This window comes from Sander vitreus, chromosome 21 (assembly GCF_031162955.1).
Source record: "Sander vitreus isolate 19-12246 chromosome 21, sanVit1, whole genome shotgun sequence".
In the NCBI taxonomy this organism is placed as follows: Eukaryota; Metazoa; Chordata; class Actinopteri; order Perciformes; family Percidae; genus Sander; species Sander vitreus.
In genome coordinates this window covers 11,628,519-11,654,354 of record NC_135875.1, presented here as the reverse complement: position 1 = coordinate 11,654,354, position 25,836 = coordinate 11,628,519, and the positions used below count along the sequence as shown (strand labels likewise).

At 38.5% G+C, this 25,836-nt stretch overlaps 1 protein-coding gene across 1 annotated transcript in view; it reads right to left on the bottom strand.

Moving 5' to 3' along the window:
• Nucleotides 1-4,946: 4,946 nt before the first annotated feature.
• Nucleotides 4,947-25,836, bottom strand: part of LOC144536547 (SH3 and cysteine-rich domain-containing protein 2-like) — a 36,884-nt gene continuing 15,994 nt past the window's right edge. Inside the window, exons 2-11 of the mRNA XM_078279748.1 lie at nucleotides 20,787-21,168; nucleotides 18,189-18,283; nucleotides 11,374-11,458; nucleotides 9,296-9,408; nucleotides 9,124-9,187; nucleotides 8,089-8,144; nucleotides 7,789-7,877; nucleotides 6,863-6,914; nucleotides 5,438-5,575; nucleotides 4,947-5,201 (exon numbers count right to left, since the gene is read on the bottom strand). Coding sequence (XP_078135874.1) covers nucleotides 5,103-5,201; nucleotides 5,438-5,575; nucleotides 6,863-6,914; nucleotides 7,789-7,877; nucleotides 8,089-8,144; nucleotides 9,124-9,187; nucleotides 9,296-9,408; nucleotides 11,374-11,458; nucleotides 18,189-18,283; nucleotides 20,787-21,168 — 1,173 coding nt within the window. The 3' untranslated portion in view covers nucleotides 4,947-5,102. The remainder of the gene's footprint in view (nucleotides 5,202-5,437; nucleotides 5,576-6,862; nucleotides 6,915-7,788; nucleotides 7,878-8,088; nucleotides 8,145-9,123; nucleotides 9,188-9,295; nucleotides 9,409-11,373; nucleotides 11,459-18,188; nucleotides 18,284-20,786; nucleotides 21,169-25,836) is intronic.

Here is a 25,836-nt window from a genome sequence, read left to right as displayed (position 1 = left end):
CTTCATTTTTAACGGTCCAGTTGGCCAGAGGTCTGGAAGAATGGATGGAACATGAACTACATGACAACTTAAGACCCAGAAGAGGAACAATTACTTTTTTTTAGGTTCAGAGTGTTGCCAATTTAAAATCAGTGGGACAAATCAGAGTGTGATTACAGCTAGTTAAAGCCAAAGCTGAACAATGTGTCACAGATATTTCCCTTCTATTTCGGCAGGTACAGGTCCAGGTTAAGGTTCAGGTAACAGAAGCCAAGACAAGAAAGTTTGCAACTGTAACGTTCTGACAGCGTATGAGTGGAAATGGGGCTGACTAGGGAAAGTGGAAACAGGTGGATTAGGGAGTGGTGCAGGTGGAAGAGTCTGAGGACAGATAGAGGATGGAAATGGTTACGTTTAGGGACGTGGGAATTTGGCTGGAGGGAGGGTCAATGAGTTCCAAATTGCATACATTTTCTTTTGTACTTTTAGTATGTACTGCAGTTCCCCTTACAAAGTAAGCACTGTGTCATGCAGTATGCATACAATTGGGACATACTACTTCTTCCTAACATTGCGCCTTGAACTTTGATCCTCTTGCTCATATATGCTGTGCAAAGGATTGTGGGTCCGAATAGCTAGAAAAGCATGCTGGTTTGCATACTGCAAAATCCGACCGGATGCAGTAGGACATGCTGGTATTTTAGTATAGTAGGTGGTACATAGTATAGTAATACGGGAATTGGAACGCAGAGTTAGTTTTGGTTCAGGATGAGCCAACTGACAGAACAGCATTTACTAAGATTCCAGGAAGCGTCCACAAAGTATGATATGACAGTGTGTAACGTAAACTGAAGCAAGATTTTCATATTTCAAGCCTTGTAATATCCTCTCACATACACTGAATTAAACAGACAGTAAGAGGAAGTGCGGGATAGGAGATTATTTTTATTTTCCTGTGTTTGATGAAGGGGTTCTGTAAGGTGTTTTTTCTTTACGTCTGCCAAGCACCAGAAAGCTTTATTTTCCTCTGACAGTGCTATCCTCATCCTTCTGCCTGACTATATAACCAAGTGCTATTTTGAGCATGGATTTTCTTCCAGAATTTGCATTGTTGCTATATTCCATGGCTAACGCCCTTGCGCTGAAATCATCACCCCTACTGCGAGTCTGTCCAGCAGCTGTTTCTCAGCTTTGAAAGATGCAAAGAAGTGAGTGTTAACATTATAGGATAGGAGATGATTGTGTGACAAATCACACATTTAATGAGCCATTTTACTTTATTTTATGGAGCGGGCATGATACGCACAGGACCAGCCACTTTGATACTCTTGGTTAGGATTTGTTGCCCCAAACTAAACACTTTAGTGTCTTGTCGTGATGTTGATGGATGTAGCATGAAAGAGGAGTGAAAATGATTTGCAAAGGGAAAGACAGACACTCAGCCTTATATTCTCTGCTTATTGCTGCCTGTTTTCAGGGGATTTCAACCTCCTCTGCTCATTGTTGTGAAAGAGAGAGCGTGGTACAGTAAGTTGAGTCCCACATGCCATCTTGGGCACCAAAGTCAGCAATTTTATGAAATGTAAGAGTAGCTTGATGTACTGCCAGTTGCACACGTCTGTCTCTCTTTCTCTACGGAGACGAAAATCACATTTGATCCAATTTGATAACATAACTGGGTCATGATTTGAGAAGTGTTCCTCACACCCCAGCAAGGACACACACAGCACACACACATGGACACACAACACTCTCTTTGCCAGCTTAGTCTATGGCCTGCCAGAAGCTTCTCCGTTTCCAATTAATTTTATTGGGAGTTAATCTTATTATTTATGGTCATTAAGAACAAGAAGTCTTCCCAGGCTCTGCACTGTCAAGTCACATGAAAGATCTCAGTGTACTTCTGTAGCCATGAAGGGAGAAATGTTCTGTTTGGATTTAATAGCTTATGAATTTAGGTGTGAAATTACTCATTGGATGAGGTTAAAGTGCAGACTTTCAGCTTTAAATTAGTGCATTTCAGTACATAGCAGGCAAAAGTGGGTGGATGAAAAAAGGACCATTTGTTCTTTATAGTCTTTTTAGCCATGTGGATAGCAATGTTGCTCTCTCTGTCAGTTTGTTCACCACTTTGGTCCAGACTGAATATCTCAACAACTATTCGATGCATGGACATGAACTTTGCCCAGACATCCGTTTCCACCTTGGATGAATTTTAGCAACCACTTCACTTTGCATCTTGTGTCACTATCAGTTAAATGTGTCCAATACTACTGGTTCATGACCAAATTCATGCGACATTCCCATTGGACTCAGCTTCATGTTTTGTGCTAATTATAGCAAATGCTAACATTCTAAACATTATACCTGCTAAACATCAGCATGTTAACATTGAGCTCAAAGCACCACTGTGACTAAGTAGGCCTACAGCCTCACAGAGCCGCTAGCATATCTGTGGATTCTTATTCTTGTGTACAGTACCTTTGGTTTTTATTAATTAAATCTGGTTGTGGCATTGATCATTTGTCAGTTCCTCTGTGAGAGATGGCCTTCACAGTGAGGTCACTGTTTAGATACATGTCTTCTACAAACTGATTAAACACAGTGAAATATGACGCCCAATCCTCCGGTCATTTATCACATCAACTCATAAACAAGTGTGCATGCCAGGGTCACCATCTGATTAGTGTCAATCAAGGCCGGGCCAGGACTGGACAGAACATAGTTTAACCACATGAGGGATGGACAGTTTTGACTGGGGTCAAAAATATGGAAACAAACTACTCCAGTTACTAATTCACTGTGAGCCTCCAGTCGCAGTATGTGCCCACACAAGAGTAATTTTAGCAATGTACATTTAATACAGTGGTCATTTTTTTAGTGTTGTATTTCTTTTATTTATTAGACAATTATTTAAATACTTCCACGATTGGCTTTAGAGTAATTCCAGCATTTATGTGGTGAAAATGCAGTTTGACAGAACGACACAAAGAACAGAACTGAGGAACAAAGTAGCCTATGAATTATCTCAAATAAAAAAAGCACACAATTTGACAGTTCATCTGACTTTATTGAGAGAATGGGAGGATCAAAGGGCAGCTAGCCATGCAAAGAACTAGCCTGGTAATGTGCATTAAGGTGAGAAAGGGAAATCACCTGGGTAATACTGATCCTGAGCCAATCTTGGTTCTAGCCAGTGAATGTAATGTTTAAGATTAGCATGGTGCAGACTGATCCAAGATGGACACTTGCTGGAAAAAAGCTGGAGTCCAAATTCAAATCTTTTGCAAAAGCACAGGTATACAGTATACAGACATGTGTGGCTACACTGGAAATAAGATGAGTACAAAATAAAGTGAGTGACTAGAACTGTTGTGCATAGTTTTTGAAAAGATTTGTGCTGACAGGGCTAGATGTTAATTGAGCAAAGAGATGCATACATTGTTAAGTGGGACAATAAATAATGATCTCCGGTAATTTATAACTGAGATTAATGCCCTTAGTTGGCTCCTGGATACCTGCAAACTTCTTGGTCAGAGCGCCATTCAGAGCTAGATTATATATATATATATATATATATATATATATATATATATATATATATATATATATATACACATACATATATATATATACACACACATATACATACACACACACACACAGTATCTTTATAAGGCTATTTACAAATAATGTAATATCTTTATTTACAGTTATTGCCACAACAAAGGCAATTTGTCATTGCCTTATGGTTTATAATGACCGAGCAATAAATCAAAAGGCATGTGGTGATTTTGCCTTAAATCACCTTAAATAAACAATAACAGTCCCTCACAGTAATCGTGTGCTGGGAGAAACATTAGCCATTCATAAAAAATTCAGCACGTCTTTGACAGCTGACATTTGGAACATGACCTTCTGAACATACCTTTTAAAAGCCTTCACTCCTCTTTTGACAAATAACACTAAGTTTTTTTTTGTTTTTTTTTATCCGTCATCCTGAATAACAGTATTTCTTTGCTTTACTCCTACATGCAAGAAAAGCATCAGAAAGTCGAGACAGCACACCATCGTCAGGTTGTAGTACACAACTGGATATGACAGCTAATATTACAGGAATATACATACAGATAAACGCTGACGATATAATGACAGGAAGTGGATTTTAGTGGCTGATTTTAGTTCCAAGGGACAAAATAAACTTAAAAAATATATGTGTTAGTGTGTGTAGTGTCATTGAAGGGCGTACTGAGGAAAAAAAGCTCCCAGAGGTGCACACAAAGCCTTTGTCACATTGGAGCTGTGAAGAGCACAAATGTACAGTAATCTAATCACTGGAGAGCAATCTGAAATACAGAAAATCCCAGTGTGTGTGGTATGACTTTCATTTGACCAAGTTGTAGCAGAGAATACTTCTTTTTTTTTTTTTTTTAAATGTGTACATACACACAATGTAATACCTGAATCATTTTCTAGATGGAGTTGGAGTGACACACATGCACCTCATGAATCCATATTACAACAGCAGACGTGTGCACATTGTTAGCTGCACATACAAAACTGGATCGTCATGTTTTATACCTTGAATCTACTAAACCAAATCTGCTAAAGGTGAAAAAGTGTTTGCACAAGCCACTACAATAAACAGCTACAATCTTTCACACCTCATACGTCTTGCTTTCTCTACACAGTGAAATGAAGACAGTTCACAAGGCTTGGATACACCTTGGCATCATAGCAAGTTAGTCACAGATGGATGACCAATTGAAATGGCTAGCGAGGTAACCAGACTTCCTGCACACTATCCTCTTCAATGTGATGCTACATTTCTGTTGGTGAGTAAAGTTAGTGAGTGAGTAAACAACAAAGTAAAGTTGTGCTACAAGAAAAGTAGCTCTAAAGAACTCTGAAGGAGACCCCCCACCATCTCCTTTAAGTCTTAAAAGCTTCTGCAGTAAAAAGCGGATCGTCGTCCACTCAAGCTTCTAATTCACTGCCACTTTTTGGAGGGGTGGAGGTGGGTGGTTGTCGGTCAGTGAGGTGTCTGGTAAACACTCCTGAGTATTCCTCCGTCATAGTGAACTTTTTTATCAAACTGAGGGTCAAGGAGAGGTGCACTGTCGTCATATTTCTAGCAGATACGTCACAGGGACCAAGCCTCTCTTCTTCCCGCTGCTCAGCCGGAGGAAACCGTCAATCTCCTCGTTCTTCCCCACACAGATCTGCAGAGGGGGAGTGGGTGGGTGAGGGAGGGGAAAGAGGAGCATGGAGCAGGAGGAGCAAGTGACATTCAGTAATGTGAGAGAGTTTGTGGACTGAGGCAAAAAATGAGCTGCATTGGAAGCCACAACATGCTGCCCTGTAATCTCAGCAGTTTTCTGCATGAATTTGCAATTTAAAAATATATCGTGTGTGTGTGTGTGTGTGTGAGTGAGAGAGAGAGAGGAAAACTGTTCACCTGGGCCTCTTTTACAGTCATCTGGCCTTTGTCTCGGTTGCCGTGGAAACCATCAGTGACCTTCCACACACGCTCACCAGGGCGGACCCGCTGCACAAAGTTGGCCGGGAATAATCCCACCTTGTCTCTGCTTTTCCCCTGGTAAACACACCCAAACATGGACACACATACACACACTCATAAATAGATATTCTCTGTTCTGTTTTGGCTACAATAGGGAAAAAAAGGCTCTTAATTGCTTGTAGTACAAAAATGTATGATGCCGACTACTCCCGTAATAAGCCACAATTTTCCACATTATTGACAAAAAGGAACGACCGTATTTCAATTGTCGGCCTGCTTACGTCTCAACACAAACCCAACACAGGCAGCTTGCACTACAGCCCTTGACAGTCCTTGGCTGAGCATGCACAATTAGACTCTTTGCGTTTTAATTTCTGTTTACTTGGCTTGTTGCCTAAATATGCATCACATTCATAACACAGTAACACATTTGGATTTAAATAAACCATCATAATTAGGTGAAAAATAGAAATAAAAAGAATGCTTTTGTTTCTTAATTAGCAACGCCAGTATTAGACCAAAAAGCATCTGCATTTGTGGAGCCCTAATCCCTTCCTATTCTCTTTAGAGACACACAGGCATGCAAATCCCCTGGGTGCCCAGTTAGCTATATTGCTCATGTCCAGATGTTGGTTCCTCCACATTTATGTGTGTTTACACTAAAATGGTTGGAGGGGTTTAAGTGCCAGTTTTCTGTAATGGAATGGGTTTGCATGGGTGGAAATAACTCAATACTAGAATAAAGTTTATTTTTATAATTGTGTGTACCATTTTACATCTGTTTACATGTTTTTTGATTGTTAATATTGTACTAATTGAAATCACCCCCATTACAGTTTGAGAAGAGGTTTTGTTTTGTCATGTAATCAGATTGGACCTCTCTTCTCAGGTTTCAGCAAAGACAACCTCTAGGTAACTCTTTAGATGACTTTACACCAGTAATATAAGCAATAGAAATATAGTTACTTGGCTGCCATTTTATTGTAGTGTATAGCTCTGGTGGTTTTTCCAGGTGTTTCGATTATGTAAAGACCTGTCTGTCCTTTGGCAGGTGAAGGTTGAGATCTTCAGCTGGCTCATTAAACACCGATTGCAATCTTGTCTTCTTCCTCCTATCCTCTTCATGATAACTAGCTCTGCTAACACCTACACCTGCTGTCCTTCAAGCACATCCAGCAGTTCTGTAGTCGTACGGTCTCTTAACAGCTCTGCTTTGAATGGAAGAACTTCAACTAATTGTACGGCCATCTAACTGAAGTCAGTGTGTGTTACTGTAGTATCTATTCAATCTGGAGATTTGTAATGATAACATTTTATTCACTTCAAGTGCATTGAAATAGAAAGATCTTTTTCACAGCCCACCTTCCACCAATCCTCGTTTGAGTCATCTGTGACTTGAACTCTGTCGCCAGGCCTGGAGGAAAAACACAGTCAAAGTGCTCGATGAGAAGACTTGTATACATTTATTTTACTTCTTTTTTTTAACCATTATCATTTTTAACCACCAGATTTTGGTAAATACGCTTATTCACTTTCTTGCTGAGTTAGATATCTGAATGCAACATGACTTCGCGTAAACATACACACCCACTTTCTTAAGCCAAGTGGCGTGTTATCTGTACGCATTTTGAGCTATCCGCGTGTATGTCTACGCTGTATAGACAGCTGTTGAAAATGAAAAGTGTAAGTGTAAGTGTGACAATCAATGTCACAGTAAGGACCTTTTAAGCAGCATTTTGATATTTGTTTTCATATGAAGTTATGTTTTAAATGGGAGTCTCACATATAAGTTAGAAGATCAGGCTACATTAACCAGGTATCACTCAGCACTGATTGTTTTCTAACTTATTTTTCACATTTTATGTAAAGTACTGCAAATGTCAGCATGACATTAAAGTTATTTTTGAAGGAAACTGGACTGCTCTGTCCATGTGATGAGCGCCTCATGTGCTGTCTTCGTGCACAGACGCATCCTCCAGATTAGTGGTGGGCGTTATACCACACTCAGCAGTTTGCTGCACCTACTAACATACAAAGACTCCTTTTTTCTTATTTCCTTCTTTAAGAAATGTTAAGTTGGTAGTGTTTTTCCTTTATTTAGAACAGCTGAAGAGAGACAGGAAACGGGGGAGAGAGAGGATGACATGCAGCAAAGGGCCACGGGTCGGATTCGAACCCGCTGAGGAGACAGATGGTGTGTGAATGTCACTAAGTTTTGGCCAGGTACACGCTTCCTCCTCATTAATCTGATAGCTCTCATGTACAGTATGCAAAGAAATTGGACTGACTGTAGTTCCAAGTCGTTCTTCTCCTGAGGCAGAAACTTGTAGAGCGCCACATATGTGTGGACGGAGTGGACCTCTACTTTCTTAGGAGTCTGATGAAAAGGAGTATCAAATAAGAGAGAGAGAGAGAGAGAGAGAGAGAGAGAGAGAGAGAGAGAGAGAGAGAGAGAGAGAGAGAGAGATTATCATTTGTATGCATGTGGAAACTGAGTGAAAAGGATGAAGAGTTTGAAGGGGGTTGACAGAGTGCATTTTCACTAAGAAAAAACAGGCTGCAAGAAGAGACGAGTGCTGACTACACACCTTCAGGCTGACCCTGTCTTCTGAATCAGCCTTCTCGCTTTCAGGAGGGGTAAGCACTGGAGAGAGATGGAAAAGAAAAGGAGAAGGAAAGACAATATGTATGATAGAAAGAAAGGTCAGGTGTAAAAACAGAGAAAGAGGGAAAGAGTGTGGGCGCAGGAGAAAGAAAAAAAGAGAAGGATACACAGAGAGGTCTTGTCACTTTGCGGCAAACAGAAGGAAGGCAGAAGTCAAAGTTATTAACTGTAAAGTGGCCGCAGTACAAACACAGATAATCCCTTCTCCTGGGACTAAAGACAGAGAGGTTACAGTACTGTGGAGGGAACACACACACACACACAACCTCTATAGCATACTGTATCTCATGTCAATGTAGTTCATTAATATTCTGACATTTAGCCACAGACATGTCATTTGTACATCATATATCTTAGAAATAAAATGTATCCTTCCCAAAAGGTTTTGTGTAAATTTACAGGTACTCAGTTTCTTTTCAGCACTAAAATAAAAAAAAATTCAAATAAAACTTTTCAAAGGAAACATTCAGCATAATTTGAATAGTCAACTAAAGATGAACCATCCATTTACAGGACCATTGCATTGTTTTTGGTAATGTAAATTATTTAGTTCAAAAGGATTTTAGGGATCTTTTAGCTAGCCTAGCTTTTCACAGCCTAGAAACAGTGGAAAACAGCTAGCTTGGCTCTGTGCAAAGGTAACAAAATCTCCCTCTAAAGATGGGCTATAATGTGTTAATAATAGTGAGCTTTAGGTGAATTATGTAACTTTTGGACAGCACCAGGCTAGCTGTATCCTCCTGTTTCCAGTTTTTGTGTTGAGCTAAGCTAACTGCCTGCTGCAAGTAACTTTATATCTTAAGTAGACATGAGAGCTTAATCTTCTCATTGACCTCTCGGAAGGAAGCAAACAATTGTATTTACCAAAATGTCGAACTATTCCTTTAAGGATTGTCAGTGTTTCTTAGAAGCTGCCAACTTATTAGTTAGAAATTCAAAGGAAAATGATTTGACTTACTTCCTGGGATGTGCTCCTCTTCGGCTATTGGTTGGTTTTCTAGTTTGTCTTGCAGTTCTTCTGCCTTTAATAAAGAAACATTTGCAGCCGGCAAAGTCAGCAAAATTCTTGGTACGATTAATGTCAACATGAATTTATATGAATACATGGGGTTTTATGTGTGTTTTTATACCTCATGACAGGGCGACTCTGAGATACTGCTGAAGCTGGAGCGACTCATCTGAGCCAGCGACGTCCCATAGCGCAGTGCCTCATACACAGGGTCAACAATGCCATTATCTGCCTCTACACACAGAGCAACACAGGTGCAGTTTTATGACAGACAGACAGACAGACAGACAGACACACACACACACACACACACACACACACACACACACACAGGACTGTCAGGCATCAAGGATCGAAGGCCACAGACATGCGGCTTGTTTCACAAAAGCAGAATATATAAATCCAGGATAACTGATAAAGCGAGGCTTGACCTAGTCTAATCTGTCCATCCTGGCTTGGTGCGTTTCACGAAGGCCAAGCCAGGCTGAGGAAGAGCGACTAGGTCGAGCCAGGCTGAAGTAATTCAGATAGATGCGCGTCCACGGCTTTCTGTGAGTCGATCACAGATTTACTGATGCCAAAATGGAGAATACGCATTGTACATACTTTATACAGAGTGAGCAGCAGCTTCTTGTGGAAGTACGATGACGTGAAACACATTATTTGTATAAAAAGAAAAGAAACACGGCCGCTGTAATGAAACAGCGAGAGAAAGCGTAGCAGACGATCACGGACCGACCGCATAAGTAGCCTAAATATATACATTAACTGACTACTGCTCTGAATTGAAACCGTCATAATCATTCCATTCAAGGATTAGGCTACTAATCATTTGCACTAATTAACAGTTGTACTCTTTGCCTTAAAAGTAAGCAGAAGATAATGTTACTCAGGAAATTTACCATGAAGATCAATTTTCTAGGCTAGAATATGATGCGTAAATATATCTCTCACTGTGTTCCTACCTCTCTCTCATGGGCTAAAATATAAATTTCCTAAGTCATATTAACTTCCACTGCTCGCTTTTAATGCAAAGTGTACAACTGTTCGTTTTTGCAAATGACAAGTGGCTCATTGAATGGTTTCAGTTAAGAGCAGTAGTTCATAAATGTATATTTTTAGACTATCATTCAGTCTGTCCGCTAGCCTATTATCTGCCACGCTTTTTCTCGCGTTTTTTATTTTTTATAGAGGACGAGTTTCCTTCTCTACATATTCTATGCCTTGCTCCCTTGTATATATGGACATAGAAAATAAAGACTGAAGAAATTGGACTCTAAAATCTAGAAACTATAAAGATAATTAAGTGATAAATCCCATGCACACTGTAAACATGAATGGAACAGAGTATATTCATCAGTTATTTCCCCCCAGAAAAATACAAGGTCAAAAACCATTGAGGTGTCCTCTCCCTGTTACATGAATGTACAGTAGCCTACATCACTAGACAGTTACTGGTCCAGTAAACTAAGACTATAATTTGGGAGGATTGTACAATTAGGATATGTTCTTAAAATTGTACAATCCTCCCAAATTATCCTTATTGTTAAAGAATTAAAAAAAAATGTATCAACTAAAATAATTCAAGGTGCATTGGTCAACTATAGAAATGTACAGCATTGTATGTAATGCCCTTAGTAACAGACTTCATTTAAAAACACATTTGAAATTTTATCAGCCTTTTCTTCAACTGTCATAATATATTCATCAAACTTCTAACAATATGAACAGCAGTCTTCATACAGCAATATAACAGTAACAATGACTGTCACATGAATAATTATAAAAAAAAATAATGGTCACAACTTTAAATAATAACAGTACTTAAATGAAACGGCAATATGTACCTGTTGTATTTTAATCCAGGCTGATAACAATAGGGTAAAACCACTGCTGGGTGATCAGAAAAGGCTCCAGGACTAAATACATCCCGGCTGTTAGCCTAGTCGGGAGCAGGCTAGTTGTTAGCCTGGCTGTTAGCCTGGTCGGGAGCAGGCTAGCTGCACCGAATAAATCTCCATGGTGATTTATGTGCCTCCGCTTTCGTGAAACCGAGTCAAGACTAAATTCATCCAGGATAACTGGGAAATCCCGGCTTAATCCCTTATCTTGGTTTTGTGAAACAGGCCCATGGTTAGTCATCCTGAGATTGTATTTGTTTGGTGTTATGAGAAATCAGCCAGCGTTTCCATCACTCACCTTGGGCAGCAGGAGCCTCTCTGACCACGCCCAGCGTATCAGTGGTTAACAGAGGAGAGCTGAAGTTTCTCTTGAAAGCTCCTGTCTGACATGCCATCAGAGAGATGGGGAGACAAGAGAGGGAGGACAGGGGAAGGAGAAACGTTACTGGAGGCGTAAAAAAGACAAATGCAATATTTTGCTGTAAGACAATACCTGTGTGGTTTTATCTGGGAGAGGTATGTGAGATGAAAGCTGAGTGTCTGAAAACGTGAACGGATCAACGGAAATCTCCTACAAATGACTTTGATGCCGATATTTAGCATTACAGAAACGGCACCTGGATTAAGTTATTTGTTATGTTGTTATTTTGTTTTTATTTTGTCTGAATGAATACATACATCTGCAATATAAAAGATACAAACACACAGTGGTGGAATGTAACCAAGTACACTTACTCAAGTACTGTCCTTAAGTACAAAGTCAAGGCACTTGTACTTTACTTGAGTATTTTGTACAACTTTATACTTTAACTCCATTACATCTCAGAAGGAAATATTGTACATTTAGCCGTCAGCTTTTCAGATGATTTTTTTCATACCCTTCCTATCCATTAAAAGACATGTTTCTCCCAATTTTGTGGTTTTTAATTTGAAAGATTTAATTGTTCTTATATGGGTTGAGAAAATGCTCCTACTTCTTTTTGATAAACTGTTTAAAAAAAAAACCCATCACAAACCTAAAACATAAAATAAATTAAATTTTAAATAAATACAAAAATGTAAACATACATACACTAAAATCTGCGCAACAGATTTAAGCAGGGGAGAGCTAGTACAAGAACTCTTTGTGTACATATCTTCAAAACATTGTAAATTATTTAGGGACAATGGGCCTCATTCACCAATATCTTCCTAAGTTTTCTCTTAAATATGTTCTTAAGAAAGTCCCTAAGAAAAGTCTACGTCGGATTCATGACGTGTTCTTAAACAACAGAATTGTTCGCACCTGTGTTCTTAGGATTGATGAATCCCACGTCTTCGTAATTGAAAGCGCGTGCCGGTTGTTCCTAATTAGCATAAGAAAACGCCCTGCAAATTCCCATATAAGGACATGACACTTCCTGTGCACCTCCTGGAAAGCGGGAGACCGCCTTCAAGAGATGGTTGTCGGAGTCACAGATGACTTGTATATTGCAGTGGTGGAGGAAGTACTGAATCTCAGTACTTAAGTAAAAGTACTAACCAGAGACATATTTACTTTAGTAAAAGTAGAAGTACCACAATGACAACCCTAGCTAAGTAAAAGTAAAAAGTACCTGATTTTAAATGTACTTTAAGTATTAAAAGTAAAAGTACTTGCATTAACGGCATAACGAGTTATTCTCTTAATCTTATTTGCATATTACCATTTTAAATGGTAATATGTCAAACTACCACAAACAAGGCCTGGCTTTAAAAAAAAAAAAAAGTTATCCTATCCTAACCAGCATAAAACGGAAATATGTTGTTAGAATCGGAATGCGGTTGGTTTTATTTATGGATGTATTTTAAGACGGTTTTATTTCCTTTAACCATGGGAGTGTAAGCAAATAAAGTGTGTGAAGAAGCGAACACGGGGAGGAGATGTGAAGAGGTCCAGCCAAATAAATAAGATATGAACACGTCTTACGCTGCCTGGCAGAGAAGTAAACGACGCTGTGGAGAGAAATAGATGGCAACTATGATTTAAAAACGGGAATAATAAAAAGTCAAAAGTATGCACTATTGATTCTACTTAAGTAAAGTACAGATACGTGAAAAATGCACTTAAGTACAGTAACAAAGTATTTGTACTTCATTACATTCCACCAATGCATTTTGGCCTTATAAATAGTACGATCAATCACCAAATAATGCAGGATTTAATCAGTTTAATTGCTGATGTAAATTGCAGCGTTAGTGTTTCTTTGCATACTATGACTTTTTTTCAACAAATGATCAGAAATACATTACAGTACAATACTATCAGTGTAAACGACTGTAGAATTAAATAAAATGCAGTAACCAATTATTTGGAGCAAACTGTCATCACTCAAATGTGCGTAAGAGTGCTCTTGAGTGTTCGTAGATTTTGTTCTTAGCTAAGAACAAATCCAAGATAAGAAAACATTAGTGAATGTCAGAATCTTCGTAAAAAGTGCGTAAGTGGGGTTTAAGAACAAAATTCTTCGTAACAACGGTTGGTGAATGAGGCCACACACACACACACACACACACACACACACACACAAACGAGTATGACTAAACTTTTTTCCTCTCTGCCTTCAAGCTAATTCATTGCAGACTGAAGCATCACAAAGGCCTCTGTCTTGGTCAAATTGTAGATCTGGTACTGTACAACTTGATATCCAGTTATGTTTATCTATTTAGATATGTTTAGCTACAGTACATGATGACTCATCAGTCTAAGAGATACAATTACAAAGTCCTGTTTTTGACAGAGGCTGTAATGAATCTGCTTTGTGTTCTCCAAATAGAAAGTTTATAAAGATAGTATCTCGGCTTCATCTAATCTCTCTCTCTTTTTATCAGTTTTATAGTGAGTGATGCATGCTGATGATAACATGTCATCAGAATAATATCTTTAATCGATGAGTTCTTTTTCTGCGCCCTGTTCAGAGGCTGAACTACCTTCATTGTATCAAAACAAAAACAGTATTTACAAGTCCATGTATTAATTTGCTCCATGTTAAACACTTTTTATCCAGGAAATACTTTATTAGTTTTAATTAAAATAAACAAATGCATACACTGTTTACCCATTGAATGTCAATGATTTAAGGGAAGGAAGCATGTGAGGTTTTGAACATGTTGTATGTTTGTGTCTTAAAGTCAAAGTAAAGAAATATATTTATACACAAAAGGAAATTAATTAAAACCACTGCCATGGTGATTTGACAGATCTGGTGAGTTTAGACCTTCTGAAACGTACAGAAGGCATTCAAAAGTGAAACATTGCTTTAAGGTTCAGAGGGAGTGTGATGTTATGGCTGTTCAGGACTGACAGACAAGAATTTGCCCAGAATTTCTTCTTTATCTCCTTTCTTACAGAACACAAACTTCACCTCTACACTTCTAACTGCATAAACTCTATATGAAAACATTGAGTGATTTCATAAAAGTTGTATAAGTATTTTAACTAATGATGTAATTATAATATAGACTAATACTATTTCAGAACCCTTTAGAAATTTAAAATGATCAACATATGTTATGTAAAGTAATTATAATATTGAGCATTCATAATCACACAAGTGCTGCAAAAGATGATTTTTTAATTATTAATTAATCAGCCGATTATTTTCTTGATTTATTTATTAAGAGTTTGGTCTATGAATTGTCTGAAAAATAGTGAAAAATGCCTTCAAGTCCAAGATGTCATTAAACTGCTTGTTTTCCAAACCCCCAAAATATTCAATTTACAAATATTAACTAGAGAAAGGCAGCAATAATTATCAAATGATGGCCGATTGTCTGTCAACCGATCGCACTAATGCTCTAGTGTACAGACAGAGAAATGCTAAACATTATCTTCATTATCCTCGTTTTAATCTGTTTGTCACAGAGTGCTTCACAGGAAACACAGGACACAAACAAAATAAAAGACCTCTCTGTAAATATACTTGGAAAATGCTTCTAAAATGGTGCTAATTAATGAGTGGCAATTGGCCTAATCTCCCCTGACAGTGTTGCAATTTGAAACAAACTGTGCTCAGAACTGGAGGTAGATTAATTATTTCCTCAGCAATAGAAACCTTGAAACATTCCTTTCACACCCAATAGTCAAACACCTACGATTACATATAAACATATCAGCAATGGTGACTGTGAAGTATCTTGGACTTGTTGAAGTTTAAGAGCAGAGCAGACCAGGGGAAATTTCACTCTATGGTCACTTGAGATTCACAGAAAGCAAAATTGGACTCTGAAGGAGATTCACAAAAATGTGGGTAAGGATGGGTGTGCATTTCAAGCTTTCCTGCAGAAGCAATTTTTTTGTGCAGTGCTCAGCAGGCCTATGTCTTTAATCAAAGGGTAATCCATCTTTAAGTTTAATTAACATTGACTAGCTAAATGTTGTCAGGATCCCAAAGTCATTTTAGCCGCTTGATTTTGGAGATATTTTAAAGCAATCAGTCAGATATGGGTGCACTCAGCAAATGGGTTGAGCGCGAGCCAAAAAGAACAGCAGTCATCGATATTCCTTTTTTAATTTTAAATTACACTACTTTACATAAACTCTAGTTTGTGCCGAATTAATGTTGTGTTTTTATTATTTGTTATGATGAATGACCAGTGGTGGAAGAACTCAGATTCTCTACTTAAGTAAAAGTAACAACACTACACTGTGCAAATACTTACACATTTTATTTGAGTAAAAGTAAGCACGTATCAAAAGTAAAAGTTCACGTTATGCAGAATGGTGTTAATATTCTATAATTATTTTATTGGCTTATTATTACTTGTGGATTCACCTGTAAGCAGCCATTTAATGGTGTAGCTGATTAAAGTGAAGCTCATTTTAACTGTTTTATATCATGATCATTGACTTTTTGCACTGCAAAAAAAATCTGAATTCGTTATGGAGTGTTATTTTCTAAATATAATGACAATAATCTGTCAGTCTACTTCGATTATTTCAACCTGTTTCCTAAAGAAATCAACCTGTTCCGTGAATTTTCTAGAAATACGTTTGAGAACCTTGACAGAAGGGACAGCTGCTTCAGAATGAAAGAAACCACACCAGGTGATATCAAACAGGTTATGTTATAAAAACTCTGTAGTTTGTGCAGTAAATATTAATCAACAAAATATCTATTAACTGTAGCTCACATAAACGTAGTATCGTAAGAAGAGCAATATTTCCATCTGAAATGTAGTGAAGTAGAAATATAAAGTAATAAAATAGAAAAACTACAAATACCTTAAAAGTGTACTCATGTACAGTACTTGACTAGGTGTACTCAGTTTCCTTTCCCCACTGTGAATGACTCCATACAGTACTTGCACCGTTATACTGTATTCATGATTAGTCACACTAAGATGAACTGCTCCTCCTGCTCTTTAATGGACTCTGCTCTCTTCTCCCTGCAGCTACATCGCCGCTATGTCTGGCCTCAAGTCATCCCAAGAGTCTACTCCAAAATTTAAGTTGTTCCCCACGGACTTACATTTATTCTATCGTGATGTCGAACTAACATTTCTTCAACAGGACACTGTTGCGCAAAACATTCCAGTCTTTCCTGCATTTTCATTTAATTAAAATATGTACAACGAAGACTAATCTGAGCAATTGCAGCACTTCAAATACAATAGAAGTAAAGCATTTCACAAGCAACCTCTTTGCCCACAAAAGCTTTGGATGACGCACTTTGGTTGAGAGTCAGTAAACTCCAGACATTAAGTTATGTAGATGTATAAGGTGCATCGAACTCCATCCAGTTTCAGTGAAATACCTAATCCTTGCTTTGATAAGCGTTCAGTGATCGAAAAGGACACTGCCGAAGGCTTGGCGAGAGCCTGCCATGTCATATCCTCGAGGGATTGTGTGCGCCTCAAACACACTGAATTTCACACTGAATTAGCCAGACCAGCTGGTACAGGGAGATATTGATTTTTCAACAGAGTTGAGAGGGGAGGAAGGAAATGTAGCACCCAGACAAGAGAGAGGAAGAGAGGAGGGCGTTATGTGAGCAGCAGATGCAGGAGGAAGGACAAAAAGGCTGAGTGAAAAGAATTAGGGACCTGGCCACTGAAACTTTATCACTGCCACCCTCCTCAGCTTTTGTCCCTCTTATGGCATTTATAGTTGGGAGATATTTTGATCCCACGGCTACCCTTTCACACATTTCCCAGTGCCTTAGTCTACTTTGCAAAGCTCTGGTCAATCCAGATTCCATTTTTATCCTCTACATTTTTGTCTCTGCTGGTTTGAAAAAGGGCTTCATCCTCTTTTAACAAGACAGGGGCTTTGAGGTTAAGCATATTTCCAGGACTAAAGGCTATGCCAACTGACTGACGGAGACAATTACAGCATCCAGATGCGGTTTAATTCTGCTGACACAATGCATTCTGGGTTAGTCCCTGGTCTACAAAGAACTCATGCATTTCCTGTACATTTTACAAATACACAAGATATAAAAAAAATGTAATTAGCTATGTCAAAAAATGTTTTGCCCATGGTAAGCCAGGCTACCGGGGGATAACTGCAGCAAATGAGCAAAGCAGCAAGGGTACATTGAAGTTCATATAATTAATTAATACAAAGCCACCCTACTAATTAAGCATTTTATGCTAATGAGAGTTTTCACTTCAAGGGTGGCATTGTTCCCTTTCACAAGTCAGGGACAGGTGTCATGAGAACAAGAAATTGCAGTGAAACTACAATAATAAAACATGATTATCAAACATTCACAATTATGAGGAAAAAAAAAAAAGTACAGAAAAAATGTGACTCAATATGATAACTGTAATGTTAATACTATTTAGACTAATAATAACATAATAGTAATATATTGATTACACATATTTCCCTGCTGTCTCACTATGTAGCAAATCCAGCTACTTTTTAGAAGATTTAAAAAGAGCATTTCAGAATTTCACACCCTTTTAACACTAGATGACCACATATCTCTGGGTGTCATATCGCTGCCAGACAAGAGCCAGACACAGAAACTTTGAGTTACTATATAATATATTTTATGTGGGCAGTCAAGTGTAACAGTTAGCTTCATAAAAAGGTGCATATTGCAGGGTAGTAAGACTTGATGATAAGTCAGTCTGAAGTGTTCTTACCTTGCCATTACAGGGCTTCTGGGAGAGCTCAGACGAGCACCAGAGGTGGGCGGCCATCTTACAGGCTTTACAACGCAGCCCCTGCTTGGAGTTCCCTGCATACATAGACACCAGACAATTCACTTTAACTCAGACTGAAGACTGCTGTCAATATTTGTGTTATCAGCAACTGGTTAAGGACACTGCAAACAGAAATATCAGGTGCGGCGATAGTAATGGAAATGGAGGTGGAAAAAAAAGAATGTAGACTGCTTGTTGCCACACAGCGTTTTCTCTCTCTCTCTCTCAAGAGAGAGTGGTTTGATCTATTGTACAATTTGTGTTGCAAACAATTAAAAGAGACTCCAGAGATGCTTTGTAACTGAATTTGAGTTGGTTTTAGCAAAATACTAGGTGAACCAAATTTGTGCCTCACATGTAGAACCCACAAAGTATAAAAGAATCTGACACTCACACGCTTCATGTTCTGCCTGCAAAATGTTTCCAGTGGACTGGCCTGTATGTCTGTATGTATGTAAGGTAAAGTACAGTAGGTTAGTTTTTTTTGATTGCTAACAAGCATCGGGCAATACTGAAACCATTTTTTCAAAACTCTTCATACAGTCTGCATTACCAACATGCATCTTTGTCAAACAGTTAACCTCACCTCCAAAACTCACTCAAACCACCTTCATGTGTGTCTCAAAATAAGCTTGTTGGACCAAAACACTGGTAACACCTTTCACTCAGAAAGCGAACATCACTCATTAACACACAGACTTAAAAAAACACTTACAACAGGGAGCATTACCTAAATGATTAACTTTTATTTTTGATGTAGGGCTGTGCAATTATTCGAATCGCAATTTCGATTTCGTCTCCTAACGATTCTAAAAAGAATGTAATCACAATGTAAAAACGATGATTTTGTTTTTCTTTTATTTGAATTTTATTCATTACTTGTTTTCAAAAGATTGTGAAAGTGCAATACAAGAGTTCATCTTATTTTGTGTTTATGGTTTAATACTATTTAAACATTTTAAAGGAAAGTATTAAGGGAAATTTCACAGTTTAAGGTGTTTTCACTTTTGACTTGTTTAACTGTTTAAATGTTTTTTTAAGTTCAATAAGTGAAACATCTTTCCAAAAGTCAATGAGTAATCATGTTAATCACAATTTCAATTTTGACCAAAATAATTGCGATTATGATTTATTCCATAATCAAGCAGCCCTACTTTGAAGTTTGAATTATTCACATAAATCAGTATTTCAATAATGAATAAGAATAACACTTTTTCACTTTGACTGTACTAAAGGTTATGCAACTAGACAGACATTTGGTTCAATATCATTTGTTTTCTATGTCTGTGTATATAGTAATTCACTTGTGAAAAATAAAAACTTTTAAAACAAAAAAGAAAATATGCTTACTACAGAAATAAACAAAATTTGCCATTATTCTGTTTTGAATGCATTTTGAACCAAAAAAAACAGCGTGTTAGCATTTGAACAATGTGCAGCAGTTACATGAGTGGAGTATGAATGAGAAAAGAGTTCATGAATTTTGGTGAATGTGGTCATTGAATGCATTTTGTGTGAAAGCAATGAAAAATTATTCACAATTTGGTCCACAGACTTCTGTTTTGCCGACTGTGTGAAATGTTTTGACAATGTTTGACCAATGCATGTTAGCAATCGGAATTTTTTTTAAATGTATTTGTTGAATAATTTCAATAATAAGTATATATCTAAAGCATATGAAACAATGAAATCACAGTAAGTCCTAGTCATGGATCATGACTGATCAATGTGCCCTTAAGACTGGTCAACAGGCCTTACAGTTTTGCCAGTAATTAAGAATTAAGAGTTCACAAATGTATCCCCCCCATACACAATCCTGATTCACAGGCAGCCAGAGGTCTGAACCCAGCTAATGTGTACGCTATACCACATCCTAACTTGGTTCTTGAAAATATTTCTAAGCTGCGAGTTTAGTTGACTTATTAATTTTCTGATTATGAAACTGATCAATAAACTCTTGACCGGCCAAGGCTTACTTGCATATAATAAATGTGATTTCTGTTTTATCACTGTTTGGAGGAAGTTACTGGTCATCCCAATTTTAACAGTAGCTGAGTATTCCAGTAAGACAGCTGACCTGGCCAACTAACTTGGTTTACATGAAAAATTTTAGTATACCAATTGTAAGACAAAGAGATACAACTCCCAGTGGAACCATGTAAACAAGATTGGACCACAGAGCATGCTGTCAATAAGTTTCATTGGGACAATTTTCTGCTAAAGAAATAGGGCCATTATTATCCTGACTAACGATTGTTAATCCTTTGAGAACCACAAACACATGGACACGTGGAAATTGGGAATTCCCAGTGGAAAAACTTGTGCAAATAAACCACAAATTATCTGCAGCTTATTTTAAAGCCTATTTCTAACTGATATCGCTGCAGATTGACTAAACTCTGGTTAAAAATGAATATGCTTGTCTAAAGCTTATAGCATTCAGCAGTATCCACTGACAAGCTTACCTCTGCATTTTGGGAGACGTTCAACGATCGGAAAACAAAAATGTTATTGAAGTAAACGGCACAACTGACCTACCTTGGATCATGTGTTTGCATCGCTGGCAGCTGGTAGGCCTACGGAAGACATGCTCCTGGAAACAGTGGGTCATGACTGGCTCCACCGGCTGGGCCAGAGACTTTGGCTGGGTTTTAGTGGTTTGTCTAAAGGACAGTGATGGACTAATAGAAGGTGAGCGTGATGACAATGAGGGGTTGGGACTTGTAGAAGGGGAATGGGACGGAGAGCGATCATAGGCCAGGGGGGACTCGGGGATGGGCGGAGGAGATAGCGGGGGTGAAGGTGTGGTGATGAGGGCTGAGGGAGCGCGGGATTCGCCGTTACCGCGCTGGAAAAAGTTGTCCACACTCTTGCTGCGCATTACTGACTTGAAGGACAGGGTGCGCTTCAACCGCTGTAACTGAAAGACAAAGAAAAACAAGAAAACAAAAAAGGTGACCTTGAAGAATATGTCAAATTATAACTAGTTCCAAGAGAAATGGGTTTCTGTTCCAGAGGAATGTGGATATAATAATTAAAAACAGCACCCACCTGTGGGAAGTTAGAGCAAACCTCACTAGGCACGTAAAAAGTGTTAAAAGGCCCTAAAAACATATTTTATCAATCAGCTACTCACTGTGAAAGATTGGATTCTACATAAACACTTCTTCCAAAGTTAGAACAGTTTTTGATATTTCACATGCAAGATATACAATGTGTTTTTGTCTGTGCTCTCATTGCTTTGAAGTGAGCTTGGCTCAGGTGGAGAAAGATTATGTAATGTACTCTGATGCAGCAATCATAAATATGCAACATCTGAATCAAAAGATGGGTTTGCTTATCTTTCTAGGCCACTGTCATTTAAATAAACGATTAAACCACACATACACTCTATTTATATCTACTCTTACGCTTTGATTGTCTTGTTAGAACCATTTAATGTTATAGAAAAATACTTGGTCAAAGGGGTATAAGGACTAAAGTGATGATTGACTACAACTTAAAGAAACAACCCTTTCTTTGAATTGTGACATTATATACAGCAATGGGTGACATTTTAAAGTAGGAACAATAGAAGTTACCTTTCAAATGACAAAAAAGTGTCCAGCTTGAGCGTTTGTGCAGTGTTTGAGAATGTTAACAGTCTGTAAGCTCTACCCTCTGACTGGCCTTGCCCTGCCAGGCTGGCTTCTGATTTCCCCTTTCCTGAGATCCCAAATTTGCCATCCCTTGCGAATCCACATTAGTCAATACCCCCTTAAAATTCACGTTTGATTAGTTTTATTGAGCGGCCTGCACCTTCACATTTGATGCAGTCAGTGATGCACAGCAAACACTGTGTTTATCTTTGACTCTGCTGGCATCCATTTCCAGCATGCTTGCCATCCAGTGCTTTTGGCTACAATAACGGGGATATAAGAATGACAAACAATTACAGGGGTCTTAGAAGCAATGGGATCCAATATATGGAAATTCTAACCACTGTGGACTCAAACATCAAGAGAATTGCCTGTAGAATGAGGGCAACGCAGGCATGCTTGGTTCTTTCAGGGAATGATTGTAAAGATTTACAAGGAATATGTTTGCGGCATTTACCAACTGGGACATTAGGGACCGATTGGGAGGGGGGATTGCTATGGACAAAGTGGTCTTTATCCTTGACGTTCCACCGCTGGATTTCACTCATTTAGGCTGGATATACGTTGCCTTGGGCTTCCTTTGTGCTGGCATTTTAAACTCCGGTCGATTTAGGAGGACTAAGGTTAACTAAGGAGGACTAAAGGTTAACCTTTTCTCAGATCTCTGCAAGGTAAATCCAGACAGCTAGCTGGACTATCTGTCCAATCTGAGTTTTGTGTTGCATGACTAAAACAACTTTTTAACATATGTTCCACAAAAACAAGTTCCTTCCGAGCCTATTTTGCAGTGGCACCGTTGCTTTTCTCCGGTGCTTAGCACCGCCCGAGACTATTATGATTGGCTTAAAGAAATGCCAATAAACCAGAGCATGTTTTCCTTATATCCCCGAATACTATTTGGAGTAGCCAGACTCTCCTCCAGCGCGCTTTGGAGGAGGGTCTGGCAAAGCGAGACTATGGACAAAGTAACGTTACACACGGCAATACACTGGTAAGCGTAAATTACGTTTAACCATGTATCCAGCTAATTTAAATAGCTCATGCTACTGTATTGTGTGAACAGTTAACTTCATTTAATATTGTATGTGGCATTTTCTTTTGCAGGGTGCAAATGTTCCACCAAAACAAGTTCCTTCCCAGAATGCATGTGTGGAGTAGCCAGACCTTACTGCATAGCGCTGTGGAGATTTGTCTGGCAATGCGAGACTATGCTTATAGTAGTGAAACGTCTGACACTATTACTCTTCTACAAAAGAGGAACAATGTTTGAGAAGGTAGCATCCTTGTCACGCCCATTGTACCTTTGAAAGCCATCACATCGCCCATCTCACTCCTTCGCAGAAAATCCGATCGATAGCATTGAGCAGGTTCCTCTTTTTCTTCCTTAAGCTAGTGATTCACAGATGTCAATTAGTTTGAGTGATGAAATAGTCCTCTCTGTTGACCCATTAGCAAGTTCCTCTCATAAATGTTTTCTCCAGGGAGCTGAGCCCATGCTTTCCTTAATGGCCTTTTCTTGGCTCGACTGGTGGCCCATTCAGTAATGGATGTTCCTTTCTATTAGATTTTTACCTTGTCTGACTTTGTTAATCTTCTCTCTGTTGAAGGCCAGTCTTTGCTCCAGTTCCAGCAAGGAAGGAACAATTTATTTAGGCACAAACTAGCCAACACATGACTGATGAATAACTTTATATACCTCCCAGAGCTTTTACAAAGAGTACAGTAAAGAAACAAAGAGGACTCTTCTAAAGTTTAAAGGAATATTGAAGAATAAAAGCTAGCTTAAAAGGAGAATTCTGGCCGATTTTTACCTGAATCTTGATCGCTATACATCTCTGAGTACTGTCGATAGGAGAAAAAAAAACTGGAGTTGCTGAAGCTACGTCCAGAGCTCCCAGTTAGCTAAAATGCCAGTTGTCAGGGCATCTTATAAAGAGTCCCTTTGTGCCTCTTAACAGACACAAATGCAATTAAAATGTCTGTGCAACATGAACAGGGCCCTTATGTGACAACAAGATGCGTTTTCAACTCAGACAAGGGAAGAAGCTTGGAGTAAGAATAACGTGTGTTGATCTACTGTGGAAAAGAAATGGTTTGTGTTTGTTTGTTTACCATTTCCTGCAACAACTGAATTCCAACGGGACTTCAGCACGAGACTACAGCTAGCCTGCAGTAACGCTATTACTGTGCAAGCCACAGGCATCATTTGGACCGTTTCCATGTAGTTCCATAGTCACGGATATAGTCATAATCACTACAGTGCTCAATTACCTATTTTTGAAGGGGAAACAAACTTTGTTTTCGTCACGAAGGCATGACCTGTCCTCTGGAGGACATAGTCAGACCACCGGCGCGCCGTGGATTAGGCCTGCACGATATTGGAAAAAAAAAACTTACATTGCGATATTTTTTTCCCCTGCGATATATATTGCGATATGAAAAAAAGACTAATTTTTACAAGAGGACATAAATAGCCCTATTTAGAAATACTAAATCATTCTCAACTACTGGGATGATTTTGTAGGAGAGTGCATCTACAAAGAAAATAAAAACCAGTCTTTGTTGAACTTTAATGCTTTACAAAAACCAAAGCAAGTAAGCGCTGTGATTACTCTTCTGAAGTGATTTTGGAGAGGGAAATTAGGAAGAAATACTATTCATATATGATATATAGTATATAGTAATATGTATTCATATAATATCAATCCAGGCTAAAGTGAATGATAATAATGCATGCATGTTGCTTCCTCTAAATTTCAGGTTGTGGTCGACTAGCGGGGCCTGCTTTGGTTGTTTGATAAATTTATTAAAATTGATCATGATTGTTGGTTTGCTGTGCATGCAGAGCCTGCATGTCACACTCTTGCAACAAACTGTGTATCCAAGAGCACTTAAATCAGTGTAAATTACGTTTTATCAGAAACAGACTGCTGTTGTAGATTAGTGTTTCCAGCGTCGCAGCGCCGAACCATAACGTTAGTTGGGACAGACTCCTTGTTTCTTTAGGCTAACTATGTTAGCTTTAGTCTGGCTGTTAGCAGCTTTCTGCGGTGAAAAATGGCCGGGATACGTCGTGATTACGTTGCATTAATCAGGTGATTTAGTTTGTCTTTGCAGCGACCATAAAACACTGACTACTGTAGCTTCACTACCCATGGAAAAGCATGTGCATCACTGTCAGCGGCAGCTGCCACTTACGGTACTTTTAAGTTTACTTTTACACACGGGAGAGCCTCACTTCCCATAACTTAGGCTTAGTGGCCTATAGGTAGTCACTAAGGTAGCCATCCACAGATACAATTAATCCTAAGGGTTCACTGTGCCACACAGAGATGCTCCGATACTGCCTAAAACGCTGGTATCGGTATCGGGAAGTACTGGAGTTTATGCACCGATCTGATACCACGTAATAAAGCCCTAAAGAAAATCTACGTTAAAAGTAGTTTATTTATGTTCCTTTTCCTTTATAACTGACTGTCAAACTGCATAATAAAAGAAAGTTCTGGGGCGTTCATTGTTCATGTTTCACAAAGAGTTTAACTTGAGCCAGACCGATAACAAAGATAGACATAATATCACATCCATACAGGGATAGTAGTATACAGTTGTTAAAACATAATAAAATATATGACACACTGGTATTGGATCGGTACTCGTATCGGCCGATACGCAAGTTCAGGTATCGGTAAGCAAAAAAATGGTATTGGGCCATCTCTAGTGCCACATGTATCGGTAACATCACAACATGATTTATGAAATTATGCCAACAATTATTTTAATTGCTTAGTATTGTATGCAAAAAAAAGGTACATATAAAGGCTTTAGGTGGCCCACATGTTATTTTAGACCCAGTTTATTATACAACTTAATTTTATACAATTATGTAGAAGGGGGTCCCTACTCGTCTCTCTTTCAGTTAAAGTGATCAAGCCCAAAGTCCACCCCAAAGG